The following is a 19,892-nucleotide window of genomic DNA, read 5'->3' as shown; positions in this document are numbered from 1 at the left end:
CTGAGGTCTGTCTTACCCTTTGCCTCCAGTCAGGCGGATTTCATCTCCTTTCCTCTCAAAACAGTCCTGCCGAAAACATACTGGTCCTGTTCACAAATCAGTTGGAATAATGGGGAGAGGAGGAGAAAGGGGGGTAGTTCATGATAAAACCATGTCAGGTACTCCAGTTGTCGAACAGTTTAAAATCTGTGCTATTTTAAGAAGGTTCTTATTTTTGGTAAATAGAAAAGCAGTATCATTTTATGTTTCTGAGCATAAATAACAACCACACACTCTGCAATTAAATTCTAACTACTGACCATGTAAGTATATGGAAGCTACCGTACCATGTAATCACAGGGTAACTATCTCATTATTTCTGTCTTTGAAGCTAAAGCCTTGTCATAAGATCTAAGAGCTGCATGTTACATGGTAATTTGTTTTTTTTTAAATACTTGGTAACTTCAATAACAGGTTCTCAATGCATCCACTTATTATTTATACTGTACAACTCGCCTAGCTCCCAATTTGCGTAAAAGGAAACATAATACTCCTATGTTGAACATATAGTGAAATGATTCCTGTTCTTCAATGAAAACATCATATAAAATCGCTCATTAGTACACTGACATACTGAAATAGTTTGAAACATGAGATGGACTCATTTTCAACCTCTGTTTACCTCAAGGCAAATTAAGGAGGCTGTGATGCTGCCAGGAGAGAATCCAATACTTGCATTCTTATCTCAGGCTCCCAGCTGCACCATGCCACTTTCTCGTTCTCATTCTACTCACTGCTTTTTGAAGTATGTCAGGTTTGGTAAACCTTATAGGGATGCTCTTACAAAATGACAAACTATCTGGGAAGGGCCTCTAAATGAGAGATGAAATGGCCTCAGAAAAATTGAAAAGTCCTTTAAAAAAGCTTCTTAGTTACATCTTTCTGTTGTGGCAACATCTATTATGTTAGTAACTCAGGCATAAATGGCACCAAAGGAACCTTTAGTATCAGGGAGGTGACAAGAGTGACTCCATTGAATAAAACTCTACTGTTTTTCTCAATACTCTATAATGATTAGGAAAATAAAGAATAACAAAAATCCTAAGCTTCAATCCAGAGGAAAGGGTAGACTGGAAAAGCTATGAAGCCAGGCATGACTGATCAATTTTTTTGTGTGTGGTCAATTTTAATTTTATTGGTTTTGCTTATATTTAATTTGTAAATTTATTTATTTATTTATTTATTTATTTTTTAGTGAGCTCCCTTCTCCTCCCCATCTGCTAGGTTCCAGTTCAGTTCCCACCTGATCTGTGTGGCCTCCCAGACCACTCCAGCACCCTTTGGTTTCCCATTTATCTGCACACTTATTGTTCTTACTGTTTTCTTGTGGAGGGTTCACAGACAACTAATGAATTTTTTTAAACCCTGATTATCTTTTATTAAGATATTATAAATGTTTCATCCTGCCCTGGAATCAGCTTCAAGGAATTTCAAATATTGTGATTTATGTATAATCCATGGGATTTAGGGAAAGGCGAACAAGTGAAGCCTGATGATGAATAATTTTCATCGATCAGGTTTGGTTGCCCTGGGAATCACTTGGCTTTAATTCAGTAGATGTTTGGGATTTCAAACATGGGCTAAGTGAAAATAGGTAAGCTATAAATAATCAGATAGGTCTTACAGTAACCTAAGAAGAACATACATGCGAAAAAAGAAATAAGTACAAATAAGCTGCTTAATAAAAGATATTTATCAAAAATAGAGAAATACATAAGCAAAAAATGTAAGGTTACCTGTAATCCATCCCACTGGGGAAAAAACAAGGTTTGCAGTATTTTGGCATTGTTGTTTCTTTCAGTTGTCATTGTATTCTATTCTATTCCAACTTATTATATAGCACTGAAACATTGCAGCTCAAATTAAGTTATTTTTACTTTTAAGCAGAAGGAGAGTTCTGATGTCTAATTATTTCAGGTTTTTAAAAACTGTTTTTCCCAAGTACAAATTCAATATTTAAAAAATATTATCCTAACAGCCTTCATGTGTTAGTAATGCCAAGCTCATGTTTCTAATTAGCCAGAAAACAGGTAGGCAGTAAAACATATTTGTGTAAAAAGGAGGGATAGTAAACTCAACTTCACACCTCATAGAAAGCTTTGTAGTCATCCCAGTGGTGGCTCTCAGCATCCTGTAAAATGCTTGTAGCACAGACTCTGACGCAGTAGTCCGTAACCTGAAACTGTAGAGTGCTGATGAATTCCTGGTATCGTTGGACAGGCACCAGGAATATGGGTCTGTTCAGAGGGAATGATCAAAGAGACAGAGATTTAAGGCCTGTGCAGTAGGAGGTAACAATCTCCAGTACTACAAATGGTTTTGATTATTAAATATCAATCATTCATTTCCTCCTAATGCAGAAGTCTGCATCCACATTCACTTTCCAAAAAGAAAAGAAGAGAAAAAAAAAGAGCTGGTCTTTGTTTTGCAAGTCCTTTGAAAATGTACATCTGCTGTTCCATAAATATGCACTTCAACTAGAGAAAAACTGCACTGTCAATACATCATTCAAAAATAAAAGTATTCTTTGTAAGCCTATTATTAGAGACCAGTGCATTATTTAGGCATTAGGTTATTGTTATTACAGAAAACAACATGCATTTGTCAGAACCAACTTTTATAAAGCTATCACACATCCCACAAACACTCTCTTTTGTAGATGTCAATTATCTCATAAACTGTTTAAAAATATTCTACAGAAACAAAGTGATTTTGGGCACATCTTGTTTACAAATTTAAGTATGAATCACACCATCAGACTTATGAGAATTAAAAGAAGTATCATAGTATATACTATATCAAGCCAAATTTATTTTATCTTCAGCTATACATATTATGCTTTCTTATGTTTTCTCTCCTAACTAAGGGACCACAAAGACTGAGTACGGAGTACAGAATAGATTCTTGGGCTCACATGCACTGGGGACTGTGCAATCTTTAAGAGAGTACAAGGTCCGGCAGAAAGACCACGTCATATACCTAAGAGACATTTTTTATTCTCTGTCCAGAAAACATAGACTTAGACTACTTATACATGAGAATTAAGGCTGCCAGATATTTTCCTCTCCACTATTAGGGATAGTTTATAACTAAATGGAAGTTCTGAAATTTGTTTACATTGGTCAATAGAATAGATTGAAATGCATTTATGTTCTATATCAGCTCCAAACAGCCTGTTGGCTTAGAAACAAAAAAGAGAAGTGCATATTTCACAACTGTGTATGCATGGGACAAAACCAAGTTTATTTTTCCTTTTCAGTGTAGTCAGCACAATGTGCCTTACAAAATGAAAAGGATTTGTTTGGTCATGTAACAGCAGACAGAAAAGTGTTGCTCCCAGTTACGGTATGGAAGAGGCACGGTCTTTTGGAGGGCCTTTACAGAGACTACCTAGCTTTCCTCCTATGTGTCTGGCTTAATATATCTCATGCTCCACCTTTTGACATTTCCTAGTGAAGACAAATGAACATAATTCTCTGTGTTAATTATTACTTTCTCCTTCTCAAATATTATCATAAAAATTTCACTCCTCTGATATCCAAGCATCACATGTATTAAACATGGCCATCAACTCGAGTGACACTCACTTCTTAGTATTTTCTTTCATCAAATTATCATATTGTGTAAAATGCTGGAAGACATACACCGCCGTGGAAAGCAGGGTGTGCAAGTTTCTCAGAGGTGCTTTGGAAGGAAACTCCTTGCGTCTCTCTTGCAGTCTTGCCAGGACAGCTGTTGCCACTTTACAACAGGCCTCCACAAAGTTTGCTCTCATTTCCTGAAAAGAATCATCTCTGCATGCCAGAGCCAGTGGAAGCATTGTGTCAAGTTTTTCCATGATGTCAGAACAAAACTAGAGAGAAATAAATGTGGCACTGAGTTATTTGTACTCTGACAGCAGCATGTAATGTATGTATTGGGGAACCAAATTCCTAAATAATGAATTTGGCATCAAACAAAAATATAATGACACAACTTCATAATAATAGATTTCTCAGTTGTAAAAAGTTAAGTGTTTTATGTCAGATAAGGAAATACCAAAATGATACTTTTCTACATATGACCTTCAAACCTTATGCTTACCAGACATTATGAAAAACTTGTGAAATAGCTTTACATGACAATACTTTTATTTGTAGTTAATAGAACTTAGAAAATATGTATCCTTAATATCAATACAATTTCCTTATTTTCATTTTTATTTTCTTTTGCTAAATGTTCATTAAAGGTTTTGATTGTTTTTACTAATCACCACACACAAGTAAGGTTCTATTAGTTTAACTTCATATAGAAGCATTAGAAACCATCTCATGTAGCATCTTCTTACTGGGTAAAGAGTCAGCAACTTTCAGAATCGATATGACTAGCTTTTCACTAGCTGTTATGAATCTATTCAAATAGCCAAGGAGGTGTAGAGGACGGGAAGGTGAAGCTTGCCTTCACTCCAAGTTAGCCAAAGTGTTCCCGGGAGAATGTTCTGGAGCCTCAGGGTGACGGTAGCAGAATAAGATTATCTTTAAGAACTCTCTTTTACAAACGTTTCAATCATAGGTTGCTGAACTCATTGTGGATTTAACACTGCGTAACTGTATTTATCTATTTGCATAATTACTTCCTCCTTTCTCAGTATGTTCTATGGCTCTCAAAGCACAAGTAAAGGTGTAAGACTGATGCTAATGAAATGGGGTGTTCGTTAAGGTGTAAATAAAGATTTAAAAGTTGCCCAAACCTATGGAAGACAGTAGCTCCTCAAATTTCTCCTCAAGTCATTCAAGAGGAAAATGCACACAAGCAGTTTTCCCAGTTCCCTGTGAACTCACATGGCACCCCCCCCTTCAGCTGCCTCAGACTCATGGAACAAGTTGGCAACAGGTTTATGTCCTTTTTGCTACAAGCAGTCCATGGACACCAGAGAAGAAAACTGGTATTGGGTACAGTACCAAGTATTTGCCAAGAGACTGCACCACTCTTCTATAAGTTCCTTTTGCAATGCCTTATACTTCAAAAAAAAAAAAAAAAATCTCATTATGCCAGTCCACAGTTTGAAAGGATTTCATTTGATACATGCCTTTGCAGTTTTCTTTGGTTGGTCCTCCTCAGGAACCACATGGCTAGCTTGCCAAATTTGCTGGACATTTACAAGATTCATAGCATAGCTCTCAGTTGAACACCTTTCATTCTGTTCCTGTTGGAGAACTGTTGTAGAAAAATCTTCAACTACTGTGGTTATGCAATGTGCCATGGGACGAGACACTTCTTTAAATGCATTTCTCCAGCCAAAGTCTAGTAAAGTAGCCTGAAATACAAATTTATATGAAGGTATATTAATCTTAGTAGTAAGTGTTTCTATTGTTAAAGATATAAAATTATTACATTTATTCAGCATATTAAATATAGGTATTTTTAATAAACTGTAAAAGCTGTTCTTGTAACCTGAAAAATATTACCCAGGGAATAAAGCAATGTACAAAAACATGTGCCTTCTTTACACACAGTAATATACTGATATTTTATTTTAATTCATCAGTGTATCTAATCGAAAACTTTTTTCAAAATTTAATCTCTTAAATATAGTTCAATAAAACCATCTTTATGAGAGCTGAAAGTTATACTTACTATTTATCACATAAAGCAACCTTTAAGTTCAGTATACTTAATAAAGTCTAAATTATATTTTTATGGTCTTTTTTACAGTTTATTTTTAACTACTGCAACATAAGATAGCATTTAATATTCAATCTTTTATTTCTTTTTCAAAGACAAGCCAAAAAATAGCAATAAGAAATAAATTTCTCAGAGAAAATTCACCACTGCACCTTTCTAGATTTTTACTTCTTTAGAATTTAATTTAGTTTCTGCTCCCACAAAGCGGCAAGTAGCCCTACTTTTCTTCCAGGAAATGAGAATTAAAACGATCTGCATTGTTCTGTTTGCAGGGAGTGGGGGAAGTTGGGGTGGAGGCTAATGTTGCTTGTTTTCTTTTTTCTTTTGGTCTTTGGCTCATATGGCAATATATCTATGAACGCATATTCCCCTAAGTTCTCCAATGTTCCCTAAATACTGAAAACATTATGTGTAGTATTCTGAACCTATGCTTAGTACTAAACTTTCCTTGTTTAATGTAATCTTGTTTACAGTAATAATTCACCTACCCAACTTCAGAAGACCTACCGCTCAATATCTCTGACTGAATTACTTGTTTTCCTATATCTCGTTTTTTTTGTCAGAAAAATAAAAGACCTGAATTGGATGATTTCTATGGTCTCCGTCTAAAATTACAGAGGTTATGATCATTAGCTTAATTTTCTTGTACACACATCCCACTCAGCATTAATTTAATGCTTTCTTGTGTAGGCTATACCAACTAATAAAGGTGATTCATTTTTCAGAGCTAAAATTCTGATTCCATGACTCTATAATCAGAAAAAGTGGCTCTCATTCTCATTAGGCTTATAATTAAGTTGTAATTGAACTTTCCTTTCTGAAGTTTCTTTGGACCTTTAACATCACACAGCCTGAAAACACATCTCTCGTCTTATTTTTACATAATTGATCAATAATTAATCTCATATAATTTTCTTTCTTATAAGTGAAACTTTAGAAATGCCATGGGTATAGTTCTATGCTATAATAGTATTTCCTTGGACACATTTTTGATAGAAATGTAAAAAAGAACCTACTAGCATGAAAATTAAAAATAAAAACAACAGAACTCTGATTTGTTCTCCCCTCCATGGCATGTCTATTCATTTCATTTCATTCATTCATTCATGGAAATATGTTCTGATGAATATTGCCATTAATTGTCATGGCAGCAGTGATGTATGTATGTGTGCAAAATTATTATCTTTGCCTGTGGTGACTTATATGTGATTATAATTTCTTGGTCCAATTGATTTCTCTTTTCAAAACCAAGCACATCAATAGCTCTCTTAAGGAGAAAACCGAAAGTCATTCCTACTCAAATCTCCTCTGAGAAGTATATTTATTTTCATGAAATATCTTTTACTAACTTCTACTCTGCCCATATGATGTTTGGCTTATACAGATTCCAGTTAGAATAGAAAACAGTTGCTAGTTGATCCAAGAAGAAAGAGGGAATAATGTGGCTTTCTGTTCTGTGCACAACAGGTAGCACCTGTTAAATTCCTTACTTCTATTACTTAATGCTAATTTCTTAATACCTACTCTGATTTTTGGGTAAAGCATAATGTATTACTTTGCATTTTACTGATTATATCCCTTGTTTTCTAAGTTTAAACTCTGTTAAGACTCTTATGTTTTCTTCTCTTTTTAAATGTTTACTTATTTTATAAGTCAAGATACATTCAGAAAACAGAAATCACTCTTGGTATGTCAAAGAAAGAATTTTAATGTAGAGTGTTTTATTAAGGTGTTGCCATTTGGAGGAGCCAAACACAGTTTGTAAAGCAAGACAGATATTAATATAGAAGGAAGTCCCTACCACTCTTAGGACTGGAAGAACAGAGAAAGGGGACTCTCTATGGGAGTGTGGTTCTGGGAGCCACCAGTTAAAGCTTACAGTAAGGAGGACCTGCTAGTTGGAACTAGAACCATGGAGGAGGACCGTGTGTGGGGAGCAAGGCCCTTGGAGAAGAGCAAGCACAGCTACTGCTAAAGATGTTCCCTAAAACAAAGAATGGGGAAGAAATACTCTAGGTTCTCTCCAACTTCTACTCTTCATTCTTGCATTAAATGCCTTGTATTGGCCTTTCATTTGCCAAACATTCCTAGAATTCAGAAAGAAAGGAAGTCTAGAAGATGTAATTCTCTACAACACAGAACAGAGCAGGGCAAGAGTGGTAATGGATCTGAGAACAAACAGACACATCCTGGGTACAAGAAAATAAGAGAACAGTTCAAACTATTCTTTCCTCTTTCCTTTGCTTTTTAATCTCCATTTTCTTACATTACAACAATTATTCTGAAACCCATATTATCAAAGTGTAGATCCTCAGTTGGGATGAGAGCAAAGATCTCTTCACTGATACACCTCCCTATTCCTTACATGGAATAGATTGTGTACGACAGCTATGTCCCCACTAAATTCAAATTTCTTCAAAATCTGTAAGTCAATTTTCAACCCAGAATTATTTTTTAGTGGCAAAGAGTAAGAATGCAGGACATTTTGATTCATAAATATATTTAAAGATATATGATGATATTATATATTAATTGAAAAAATACCACATTTTTTACCCACCTCTTGTACTGGCAGCAATTGCTCTGAAGGGATACTGGTTTCATTTGCTTCAGGTTTCTCTATCACAACTTGTCTATTGAATGTCTCCAAAATTCCTATGCCATAGAAAGAAAAACACACACCCACAAACATACATTAAGGAAAACAAACCATACTAGATGTAATTAATAGGCTCAGGTTAAAATTAATTGTGTAGAAGAGCTCTATCTATAGTATATACACACTCATACCCACATAGCAAGATGCAAAGAACAGTCAACAAGTTGTAGGGTGATGTCACCATTATAATAATGACAGGATCAAAATATATAGAGTCCTTTTCCACATATATAACTTAATGAAATTTATATGCTGTTATATCCATATTTGATGTGCATGGGTATATAATCTGTAAAATACAGATCCTTTTGTTATTAAATCATTTTCATGTTGATAATGTAGGATAAGAGTACAACTTAAATATTAATTTCCTTGTTCATTGAAAAATTTAAATTCTGAAGTTCTACATTTAAAAACTGGTGGTGTTCCTTAGAACATTGATACTTCTTTTCTTAAAGCAAGGAAGAACAAAAGCACATGATAAACATCAGCATATTAGGAAAAATTATACTCATTTAATAAGTACATTAGTACTTCATTGGAAAAACATAAACACTGGGACAGATAAGAAGTAATCTCTATCTCTTAAAATGGAAATATTTCCTCAACTTCTGTTTTTTTAGTATTATGGAACTCTTTTCCATGGGGAAAAGATATAGACCTACAAAAATGTAATAAATAAATATGCCAAAAAGAAGCTTTCCACTTTTCTACTGAGGTTCTATTAATTATAGTTTAATTTGATATGAATGAATTGGCATTTATCTAAGTTTTTTCCTTGAACTTGATAAGTGATACTGAATTATACAGTATGATGTAACCTTTTCTTAATTTTAAGAATCTTAAGAGTTATTTTCTCACCTCAACACCCAAAAAACAAATTACCTGATTAAAAAAATGGGCAGAGGATCTGAACAGACACTTCTCCAAAGAAGAAATTCAGATGGCCAACAGGCATATGAAAAGTTGTTCTGAATTGCTGATCATAATGGAAACGCATATTAAAACCACAATGAGATACCACCTCATACCAGTTAGAATGGCTAACATACAAAAGACAAGCACCACCAACAACAAATGCTGGCAAGGATGCAGAGAAAGGGGAACCCTCCTACACTGCTGGTGGAAATGTAAATTAGTTCAACCATTGTGGAAAGCAATATGGAGGTTCCTCAAAAAATTTAATATAGAAATCTTTTGACTCAGGAATTTCACTCCTAGGAATTTACCTGAAGAAAACAAGATCACAGATTCAAAAAGATATATGCACCCTATGTTTAGCACAGCACCATTTACAGTAGCCAAGATATGGAAGCAACCTAAGTGTCCATCAGTAGATGAATGGATAAAGAAGAGGTGGTACATATACACAATGGAATACTATTCGGCCATAAGAAAGAAACAAATCCTACCATTTGCAACAACATGGATGGAGCTGGAGGACATTACGCTCAGTGAACTAAGCCAGGTGGAGAAAGACAAGTACCAAATGACTTCCCTCATTTGTGGAGTGTAACAACAAAGCAAAACTGAAGGAACAAAACAGCAGCAGTCTCACAGACTCTAAGAAGGGACTAGTGGTTACCAAAGGGGAGGGGTAGGTGGTAGGGAGAGGTGGTAGGGGGAGGACGGATGGTAGGGAGGGAGAAGGGAATTAAGGGGCATTATGATTAACACACACAATATAAGTAGGTCACAGGGAAGGCAGTATAGCACGGAGAAGACAAATAATGATTCTATAGCATCTTACTACACTGATGGACAGTGACTGCAAAGAGGTGGAAGTGGAAGAACTTGATAATATGGGTGAATGTTGAAGCCACGATGTTGCTCATGTGAAACCTTCATAAGATTTTTTATCAATGATACCTTAATTTTAAAAAGTCATTTAATGCTTAATGTCTGGGCAAACAAATTTCAAAATCTTATTTATGCCTCCTGGTAGGGCTTCTGACTGATATAGTCATCTAGAAGGTACATGGGTATTTTTGTTGTTTTTTGTTTTTGATTTTTCATTTTTTCTATAAGCCTAATCATGAGTGATTCTAAGTAAACATTCTCTAAATTCCAATTTGTAGGCTATACCAACACCCTTTCGAGAAACTTTATCTGAGTGCATTCTGAGGGAAAGTTTTACTCAGCTCCAGTGTTTCTTAGTCATCTTTCCTCCTCAGGACAGCCTCTGATCTGAGGCCCTGATGAAAGTGACAGAATACTCCATCCAAAATGGATAGTATGACTGCTTGGTAGGTGTGTGTGCACATGCACCATACTCACACTCACAGACACAACTGGGGATCCTGAGGCTGTCTTGGAAAGCACATTTATGAATCTCAAGGGCCCACTGACTGTAGTGTAGGAATCCTGCTTCATCTCTCAACACACATTGCAACACAGAGAAGGTTTTAGATCAGTGTTATACCACTTAACCTTTAAAATGCTTTCTTTATGGCTTGCATTTTATTATGCCTTTTTAAGAAGATGGCATTATAAATAAGGATCAGTTCTAACATTGATAAAATCCTGGTTATTCAAAGATTTTTAAGTAAATAAAAATGAAACTGCAAGGCTGTTAAAAGAAAATATGGAATTCGTTTTTTTCCAAAAGATACATGTAGAGAGGACTTTTCAGGAAACAAAGTACAGAGGCCAGAAAACAACTCTGCATAACATAAAAACAAACAAACAAACAAAAAGTCTGCCTAAGAACCAATAGCAGTCAAAATAAACAGGACAAACTGACTTGGTACCCTCTCTCAAAATGTCCATATCTTTTACAAAAATTGATAGACTTCCATTTTTAGAGCAGTTTCAGCTTCTACAGGAAAAAATAAAAAGAAAGTACAGTTTCTATATATACTCCCTCTCCCCCAGTCCTCAGTTTCCCCTTTTGTTAGCATTTTTTTTTGCCTTTTGTTAGCATTTTGCATTGGTGTGGTATATTTGTTACAAATGATGAACTGATATTGATAAATTATTATTAATAGAAAGTCCACAGTTGACAGTAGGCCTCATTCTTTGTGTTGCGCATGTCTATGGGCTTTGCCAAATCATTATGTCATGTATCCACTATTACTCGAATCATATAGAATAATTTCACTGCTCTAAAAATCTCCTGTGGTCCACCAATTCACCTCTCCTTCCCTCTTTTCTTCTCTAGACAACCACTGATCTTTTTACTGTCTCTATACTTTACTTTTCACAGAATGTCATAGTATGTTGCCTTTCAGATTGGTACCTTTCACTTAGCAATATGCAATGAAGATTCCTCCATTTTTTTCATGGCTTTGATATCTCATTTCTTTCTTTTATTGAAGAATATGCCATTGTATTGATGTACCATGGTTTATTTATCCTTTCACCTACAGCAGAACATTTTGATTTCTTCCAAGTTTTGGCAGTTATGAATAAAGCTGCTATGAATATTTGCGTGTAGGTTTTGGCAGATAAAACTTTTTAACTCATTTGCTTCAAATAACTAGGAGAATGATTACTGGATCATATAAGACAGTATTTAGCTTTGTAAAATACTACCAGACTGTCTTCCAAAGAGGCTATACTATCTTACATTCCTATCAGCAATGAATGAGAGTTCCTCACCAGAACTGTGTGGTGCTACTTCAGATTTTAGCCATTCTCATAGATGTGCAATGGATCTCCTTGTTTTAATTTGTATTTCTATGATGACATATGATGTTGAGCATCTTTACATATGCTTAGTTGTCATCTGTGTATCTTCTTTGGTAAGATGTCTGTTCAGTTATTTTGCTCATTTTTTAATTGAGATTTTGTTTTTTTAATTGAATTTTAAGAGTATTTATTTCATATACTTTGAATACAAGTCCTTTATCAGATATGAGTTCTGCAAATATTTTTCTCAGTCTGTGGCTTTTCTTTTCACCATCTTCATGAGGATACCTTTTTACCTGACAATTCTACTTTAGAAATTTATTGTCCAGACATGTGCACATATAAAACATAGTTCAAGGAAATTTGCTGTATCACTTGTGAAAGGAGAAAGACCACCAAATGTCCATCAATGAGTAATTGGTTAATTAGCGTTCATATGCCAATGGAAAATTCTTCAGTGTTAGAAAGAGTGAGTTGTCTTTATGTAACTCTTAATAAAAAAATAATCTCTGCATAGTAAGACAAGATTTTGTATTACTTTAACACAGGGATATATATGGAAATAGTTGCCTCTGAAATTTAGGGAAACTAGACAACTGGAGTGGAAAAAAGACTTAATTTTCACCAGACATTCTTTTGTCCTATTTAAAAGTTTTACCATATGTGTGGACTACTATTGAAAAAAAATCTTTAAAGAAGAAAAAATAATAAAGATCAAGTTTTAATGGCATGAAGGAACAACACTTTGTTTCTTAATGTCAGTTTACTTTTCTACAGATAGTTCATAAAACCAGCCAATTTAAAAGGTATTTACTCTGGAAAAATAACATTAGTTCAAAGCATAAGCTTTGCAGATCTATTTAGGGAATGAACTGTCTGCCATTGTATAGCTATAGTTCTTAATTATCTTATATTTATCATTAAAAAATTAATTATCTTCTATTTATCATTTCACTCCCAAATAAATTATGCTATTCACTCAAAGTAATGTGCTTTGATGTTTTTATAAACCATCTGCCTATTTTCAAGATGAGTAAGAAATTAACATAAGCTGCCCGAGATTTTTCTTGGTGATGAGCAATTCTACAGTAAAATAGCAAATGAGTTATCAAGCAATTATGATAACCTTTGTAATATAATCTTCCCCACCAAAAAAATTTAAAAGACTGTAAAAAAACCTGATTCTATATAGAGAAGCAAAAGGGATCATCTTAAGGAAAGATTAATAACACGGAATCTAGACTAAGATGCTATCTCATGGTTTTAATGAATGGTGGCATTTTTATATTTGTTTGGAATTCAAAATGGTCAATTTCAAAATTTGGCACTGCAAACTTTATGAGTTCTGTGAACACTTAACCAATTATTTCACCTACTTAAAAATTTATTTACAATTCTATACACTTATTAGTATTGCCTGGAGCAGGTACCCATTTTTGGCTCATCACTCTAAAAATAGTTATTTGGATGCAATCAACATTGATGTCTTTAAGAGTATGCCCAGATTAAGGACCTCAGTAGAGTGCAGAGGGTCACAGGAATGCCAGCTGCTGAAGAGTCTTCCCCTACAGAGTTCAGTGTGGTTCATTTTGCACTTCTGGTTAGTTTCCACACTGTCGCTCTCTTTCATAGAGAGTAGAGGTTGGCAGCACTTCCCTATGACATCCACTTTCACACCCAAATTGGTCTTCATAGGCCCCCATTATGTGCACTACAAAGCAACTTGCCTTGTTGGCAGCTCGAAGTGGGAACTACGAGTCTCTCTTTTCTTCACTGTTCTTTTCTGGCTCACAAGCATCCTCCCACCACCAAACGCTGGATCTGTAGAAGAGACTACATCCAAGAGATAATACTATGAAAAAGTATGAAGGGAAACCCAGGTGGCCACCTTGCAAATTTCCAATGTGGAAGCCTTCGACCTCTCTGCCCAAGAAACAGCTAAAGTCCTAGTGTAATGAGCTTTACAAGCCCTAGGAGCCTCTTTACCTTAACTACATACGCCTCCCTAATACAATCCCTTAACCATCTAGCTAAGGAACTCTTAGAAGCCATTTGACCCCTCTTAAGACCCCCTAAGAGTACAAACAATCTTTCAGAAGATCTGAAATCTTTGATTCTTCTGAGACAAACCCTAAGTGTTCTTCTTACATCCAATTGAAGCAGCCATTGCTCTTTGTCATTGCTGGGGCTAAAGAAAAAATGAGGGCCAAGAAACCTCCTGGTTTAGATAAATCTCAGATGCCACCTTTGGAAAATTTGAGGAACTGCCCAAAGAACAACTTTATTCTAAAGGAGCATTAGAAGTACCCCACAAATCAAACTCAAGGCCATTCCATGAGATACAATCACTTAAAAAAAATACAGTAAGGCACCATAACAGACAAATAATATCCCATCATTTTCTGAAATGATCAAAATAGAAAACCATCAAATCATGACCAAAAAAAGCAACTAAATATAATGACTAAATATCTTCTCTTTCTCAGAAAGTATTTCTTGTGGTTCTACAAAATCTATTGTGTCATATTCAAATTACTAAGAGCACTGCCAATTTGGCTAAATCAACAATATAGCAGCAAACATCAAAGAAAAAAGTAAAATATTTGGTTAATCATCTTTATATTTTTTCTATGTGATGTTAAGCACCTGGATATTTTTTTAAACATCTGGACAATGAAAAAAAAAAAACACGTCACTTTTCATCACATTGTTTTGGTTACACAGACATAGTAGACAACTTTTTCCAAGACCTTTATTAGCAAAATATGCTGTAATCAAAAGAAAAACACAGGAAACCAAATGACTTGATTTTTCTCTTCATTCTCTCCCCCACAAGATTTCTAAGCCAAATATTAACTATCAAGATAACTTAAGACACATTTAGTTTCCTTAATCATCCATTTCAAGGAATCTTTTTCTTCTTGATTTAAAAAACCAATGCATTTGATAAGAACTGATTAATTCAGTTACACTGAATAAAATATTTAAGATTTTTCTTGACAATTTCCTTCAAGATCATTTTTTTCAGGAGGCCATTTACGTAAAGTTATGTCAGATCAAATCAATCTTGGCTTTGTTGTGAAAAATATGAATTTCAACAACGAAGAAAAATTGGTATCACAAGGGGATGTTCTAGTATTTAGACACTTCTTATACCTGTTCTTCAAAATTCCTCCCACATGCTATGTTTCTTAATCCACAAATGTACACTATGTACACTATTATTAATGTGATATTGAAGTTGCTTTTATCTGCCATGCTTCTTATATGATGACAAATTTTGGGTAAGGTAGTATATTGTGGCATAATTATATATTTTTTTCTGTTGATTTTGTTCAATAATGGTAACAACTGATCTTAAATAAAAAGCATTCAAGAGTCTCAACATTGCTTGATCTTAATATAATGGGTTCAAATCAGCTTTTTCTTTTTATCTGAAATTAATATGTCAAAACTTACTTTAATTCTTGGCCATTTCAGTATTATATATTTATGATATAACTGTAACACAATTCTAATTTTGAATGTATACAGTCCTTAAGAGAATACAGTTCTCAAAATCGACCTAATTTCTCTGGGTCTGGGCTAGGACCAATGCAATATGAGCCTAAATGGGTAAATGAGCCTAATGTGTTGGAGTCCAGTCTGTTTCTTGATCCACACCTCAGGAAGATCTGCTAGAGAAATGGGTGAGGGATGCCAAATCTTAGCCAAGTATGATGGACGAGTACGAACACCAAGTGTCAACTGCTCAAGGCATCAACATGTCAATCAAAATTAGGATGTCATATTTCTCTACTCAGATCTCTCTGTTGCAGACAGTTCCACCTACAGGACCCTCTAGGGCTCACATTATCTCCAAATTGAATCTACTTTTTTATTCTCTTTTAATTTTCATATTTTCTGTCTTATATTGTCATTATTTCCCCATTGGGATTTTTGTCAGTTTTAGAAATCTGTAATCCACTTCCATTTTTCTTCAAATTATCTCCAACTTTGGAAAAATTATCTACATTATTTACTTTGTAATTTAGTATGCTACTTTAAACTTAATCTGACACGTAGAATGCCAGTAAGCTATGCTTAATATAAAACAAACTCCAGTCCTGTAACTTTTCTATTATTTACCTAGGCAAAGTAAATAGAAAAATATAAAAGCAAACACATTAAAGTATATATAATTCCTTAAAAGAAACCAGGTTTTGGAATTTTCGGATTGATTGTTTTGCAAATGCAGCAACTATTCTAAATTTATTCTCTTTAAAATGATATATGGTAGTGTGTAAAAGAAAACTTTGTTTCGTTCACTGTGTTATACTTGAAAATCTCAGCAAGTATAGATATGAACAGAGCACATAACTATATCTTCAAATTCTACTTTTAATGTCAGAAATATTACTTCAACACACATTGAACAGCTTTCTTCAAAACGATTTTGTTAAGACAAACTAAAAATAATGTAGAATTATAATTACTACTGTAAAACCTACTTCATTCATTATTTATGATATGCTAGAGATAAAACATTGTTTTAAATGCTTTACATACACTCAATCATTTAGTTCTCACTACCCTACAAAACACATTGGAATCTCAAGTATCTAATCATTAAAGAAAACAGAGAATATTAGTTCAGTTCCACACCACAGTTTTGGAGACGAAGAAACTAAAATATAAGGTACTAAATATTTTGCTCAAGGTCGTCTGGCTACGAGCAGCAGAAATGTGCTCTTAGATGATTCAGTCTGCTTGTTCTTTACACAGGTCAAGCTGTGTTTCTTTAAATTAAAATATATATATATATATATATATATATGAGATTTTAGCTAAAGACAGTTATTCAGAACTGACTTATGATGTTTTGTCAAATGAAATCATGGAATTTTCCATGCATAAATGATAAAAATGTAATTCTATGGTATGCATTATACTTAATGTTTGAGAAATCTATCACGTAATTTTTTTTTCAGGTAATGGTATAGATTCAGTGTCAGGAGGGGAAAAAAGAGAGAGGTATAGATTTACAAATTTAAAAAAAAGAACATTACCTGAAGTATTCCTGAGTGATAAAAACAGTTCTTCAAACAATTCTTGAACATTTTTTTCCAGCTTCAAAAAGGATTTTATGAGCTGTGACAAGAATTTGAGTTCATCTAAAGAGAGGGAAAAGTTTCCTTTCTGTGGACATTCAGAAGTAACTGAAAAGAGAAAAATGAATAGTGTTGTACATTTTGTTTGTTTTCTCAGTAAATACTAGGATGATCTATGTGATTCTATAAATCATTAAAACTATCAAGATCTTCAATAATTAAACCAAGTTTATTCTTTAAGAAATACATACAAAATCTCCTAGGAGAGTCTTTTTCTGGGAAGCTGGAGTATTCTGTTTGATGCAAATATGACAAATAATACTATTGGTTCTCAGAGTTGTAAACAGGAATATAATTCAGTTTTGTAAATCACACCTTACACAATTCTATTTTTTATAAGTCTGGTGTAACTTGAATCTAGTCACGAAGAAACATCAGACAAACCCAAACTGATGGACATTCTACAAAATAGCTAACCCCACTATTTTAATATGATAGAAAAATAGCTGGTCTATAGTCTTCAAAAGTGTGTGTCACAAAACACCAAGATTAGGATACATGATCAGTCTTTTATTTTATTTTACTATAAAGGATATCACTGGGGTAATTTGGTAAAATGTAAGGCTTACAATCCAATGCTATTCTTGCATGACTGTTAATTTTCTGATTTAGACAATTATACTGTGGTTGTGAAAGACAATGCCCTTATTTTTAAGAAATACACATTGAAATATATAAAAATAAATATCTGTAACCTAGTCTAGGTTCAGGAAAGAAAGTTTTGAAAAAGAGAATGCAACTATAGGAATGTGGTGAAATATTAACATTTGAAAATCTGAATGTTTTTGTTTAAGTCTGAAATTAAAATAAAAATGTAAAATAAAAAAGACTAGATAAAGGACATGCCGTTAAAACTTTAGAAGTGTTGCTCCTGCATCATGAAAAAGAAGCAAATTAACTTAGCTGTTGAATCTAGACTATATAGTTCATGAGATATTGTTTTAAAATAACTTCTAAGTAATTGATATTTATTACTTTCATTAAGAAGAATACAACTTAAGATAAAGGTTCATGTCTTTCCTTTTATAATTATGTTACTTACAAAATCAAACTACTGTTTTAATAGAAAAATATCTTACACTCTTTAGAAGTATGGAGAATAAGGCTGAACTCACCAATGGCACTTTTGAACAAGTTTTCCAGGGTTTAAAGAATCTTTCTTTTATTATTGCCACTTCTTAAAACAAGTATTTAAGACATGTCTTGAGGTTTAATTACAAACTGGAAAATTTGTACTCTTATAGAGTATACATAAAATGCCTTAGGAAAGAAAACACTGAGACTGTTACTTAAAATAGAGTAAGGCCAGTGATTCCTTGTGAAAAAAGATTAACTTTGTGACATGGATTTAGAAGGAAGGTTCCAGAAAAGTAACAATTCCCTTCAGTTAAAACTTAAAATGTTGGCATCAAACTTGTAGCATGTGATACAGTTTTTCATTGAGGATAAAATAATGTCATGGTATCTTTGCAGATAATATGAAAGAAACCTGTCAACCAACTTAAACTGTGGAATTTAGTTTTCAAACAATAAAAGAAAATGCTTCAAAAATCTACAAGTACCTATAAAAACCATTTCATCTCTGAACAGATGTTATCCCTGCATACATTAAAGTCTGTCTCCAAACAGCCTTACTCACACCTACCGTTCCTCTAAAGGCACAGAGAATATAACCATAAACAACCAGGACATCTAAATGAGATTTTGCTACTAAAATTATGACCCAAAACTAAAAAGAGAATAAATATATTACAATCCAATTAGCCATTGCTTGATTTTCATTTAGCCTGTTTATGTTTTGCTCATGGAGATGGAGGTGCTGGTTTAACCTCCTAAATCTTAAGTGATCCTTATGTAACTAAACGTTTATAAGTCAAATTTTCAAATACTTTAAGGGTCCTTTCTAAGTCTTTAATAGTTTGACTAGAAATTAAACATATTTAAGAAGGCTTTGTATAGCTCAGATCTAAATTAGAGGTATTGTGAATGCTTATAAAGTAAGCCAGATGCATCTTCCCCAACCAAAAACACAGTTTTTAAGAGTCAAAACACTATAACCTACCAGTGCTACTTATTTAAAAATTATGTAGGGTCTGAGGATTCTACCTGAAGAGGTCTTACTTTTAAGACCTAGATTTAGAAAGATCTTGTTATTACAGAAATTTAACAATATTGAAAGGTAAATCTATTTCAATCCAATGCATCTTTATAACTTAATAATGAAAGAGGACAGAAAAATATGTATGACCTAAATCTAATCATTATTGTCCCAAGAAGCAGTGATTATGGTAGAGGTCCATTAATTAGTAGTTCTTGTTTCCTATTACTTATTACCTCAGTGTTCTCCCATGAGGTATTGTTAGGGTTCTTAATTTACAGGGAAAATAATTCTGTGAAAAATTAATTTCATAGAAGTCCAATTAAAGCAAAATTAAACACAAAGGATGAAATAGCATTTCCCATACTTGTCTTATTTTCTTCACAGTCACCTTAGCTCATGATTTGTATCTGCCTAAGCATATGTTTTTCTATTCCTTAGACCCTTCACTGTTAACCACCAAATCAGTAAAGGGTTTCACCAGCAGAGATTCCTTTTATTTTGTCTTCACTAAATTAATTTCTCCTCCTTTCAAGATTCTGTTTGTTCTCTTCTCCATGCCACCTCTCCAGAAAACCTTATCTGGATATAGTCAATCCAAGAGTTCTCTTTCCCTGTCTAAGTCAATCTGGCCTTTAGCATTTTTTTTTTT

At 33.7% G+C, this 19,892-nt stretch overlaps 1 protein-coding gene across 3 annotated transcripts in view; it reads right to left on the bottom strand.

Annotated features, from left to right (window-relative positions):
- The window catches only part of KIAA0825 (KIAA0825 ortholog), a 432,275-nt gene that overhangs the window by 288,037 nt on the left and 124,346 nt on the right, over positions 1-19,892 (bottom strand). For 2 of the 3 annotated variants that reach the window (XM_036925703.2, XM_057493384.1), the window contains 5 exons: positions 17,041-17,190; positions 8,264-8,358; positions 5,108-5,335; positions 3,627-3,892; positions 2,126-2,276 (listed from right to left, as the gene is read on the bottom strand). In XM_036925703.2, coding sequence (XP_036781598.2) covers positions 2,126-2,276; positions 3,627-3,892; positions 5,108-5,335; positions 8,264-8,358; positions 17,041-17,190 — 890 coding nt within the window. Of the gene's footprint in view, positions 1-2,125; positions 2,277-3,626; positions 3,893-5,107; positions 5,336-8,263; positions 8,359-12,949; positions 13,826-17,040; positions 17,191-19,892 lie in introns of those variants that run through there. The other variant, XM_057493388.1, reaches the window with a different exon arrangement.

This window comes from Manis pentadactyla, chromosome 2, assembly GCF_030020395.1.
Source record: "Manis pentadactyla isolate mManPen7 chromosome 2, mManPen7.hap1, whole genome shotgun sequence".
NCBI lineage: Eukaryota > Metazoa > Chordata > Mammalia > Pholidota > Manidae > Manis > Manis pentadactyla.
Note: the sequence above shows the minus strand (reverse complement) of the source record. Positions and strands in the feature narration are given on the sequence as shown.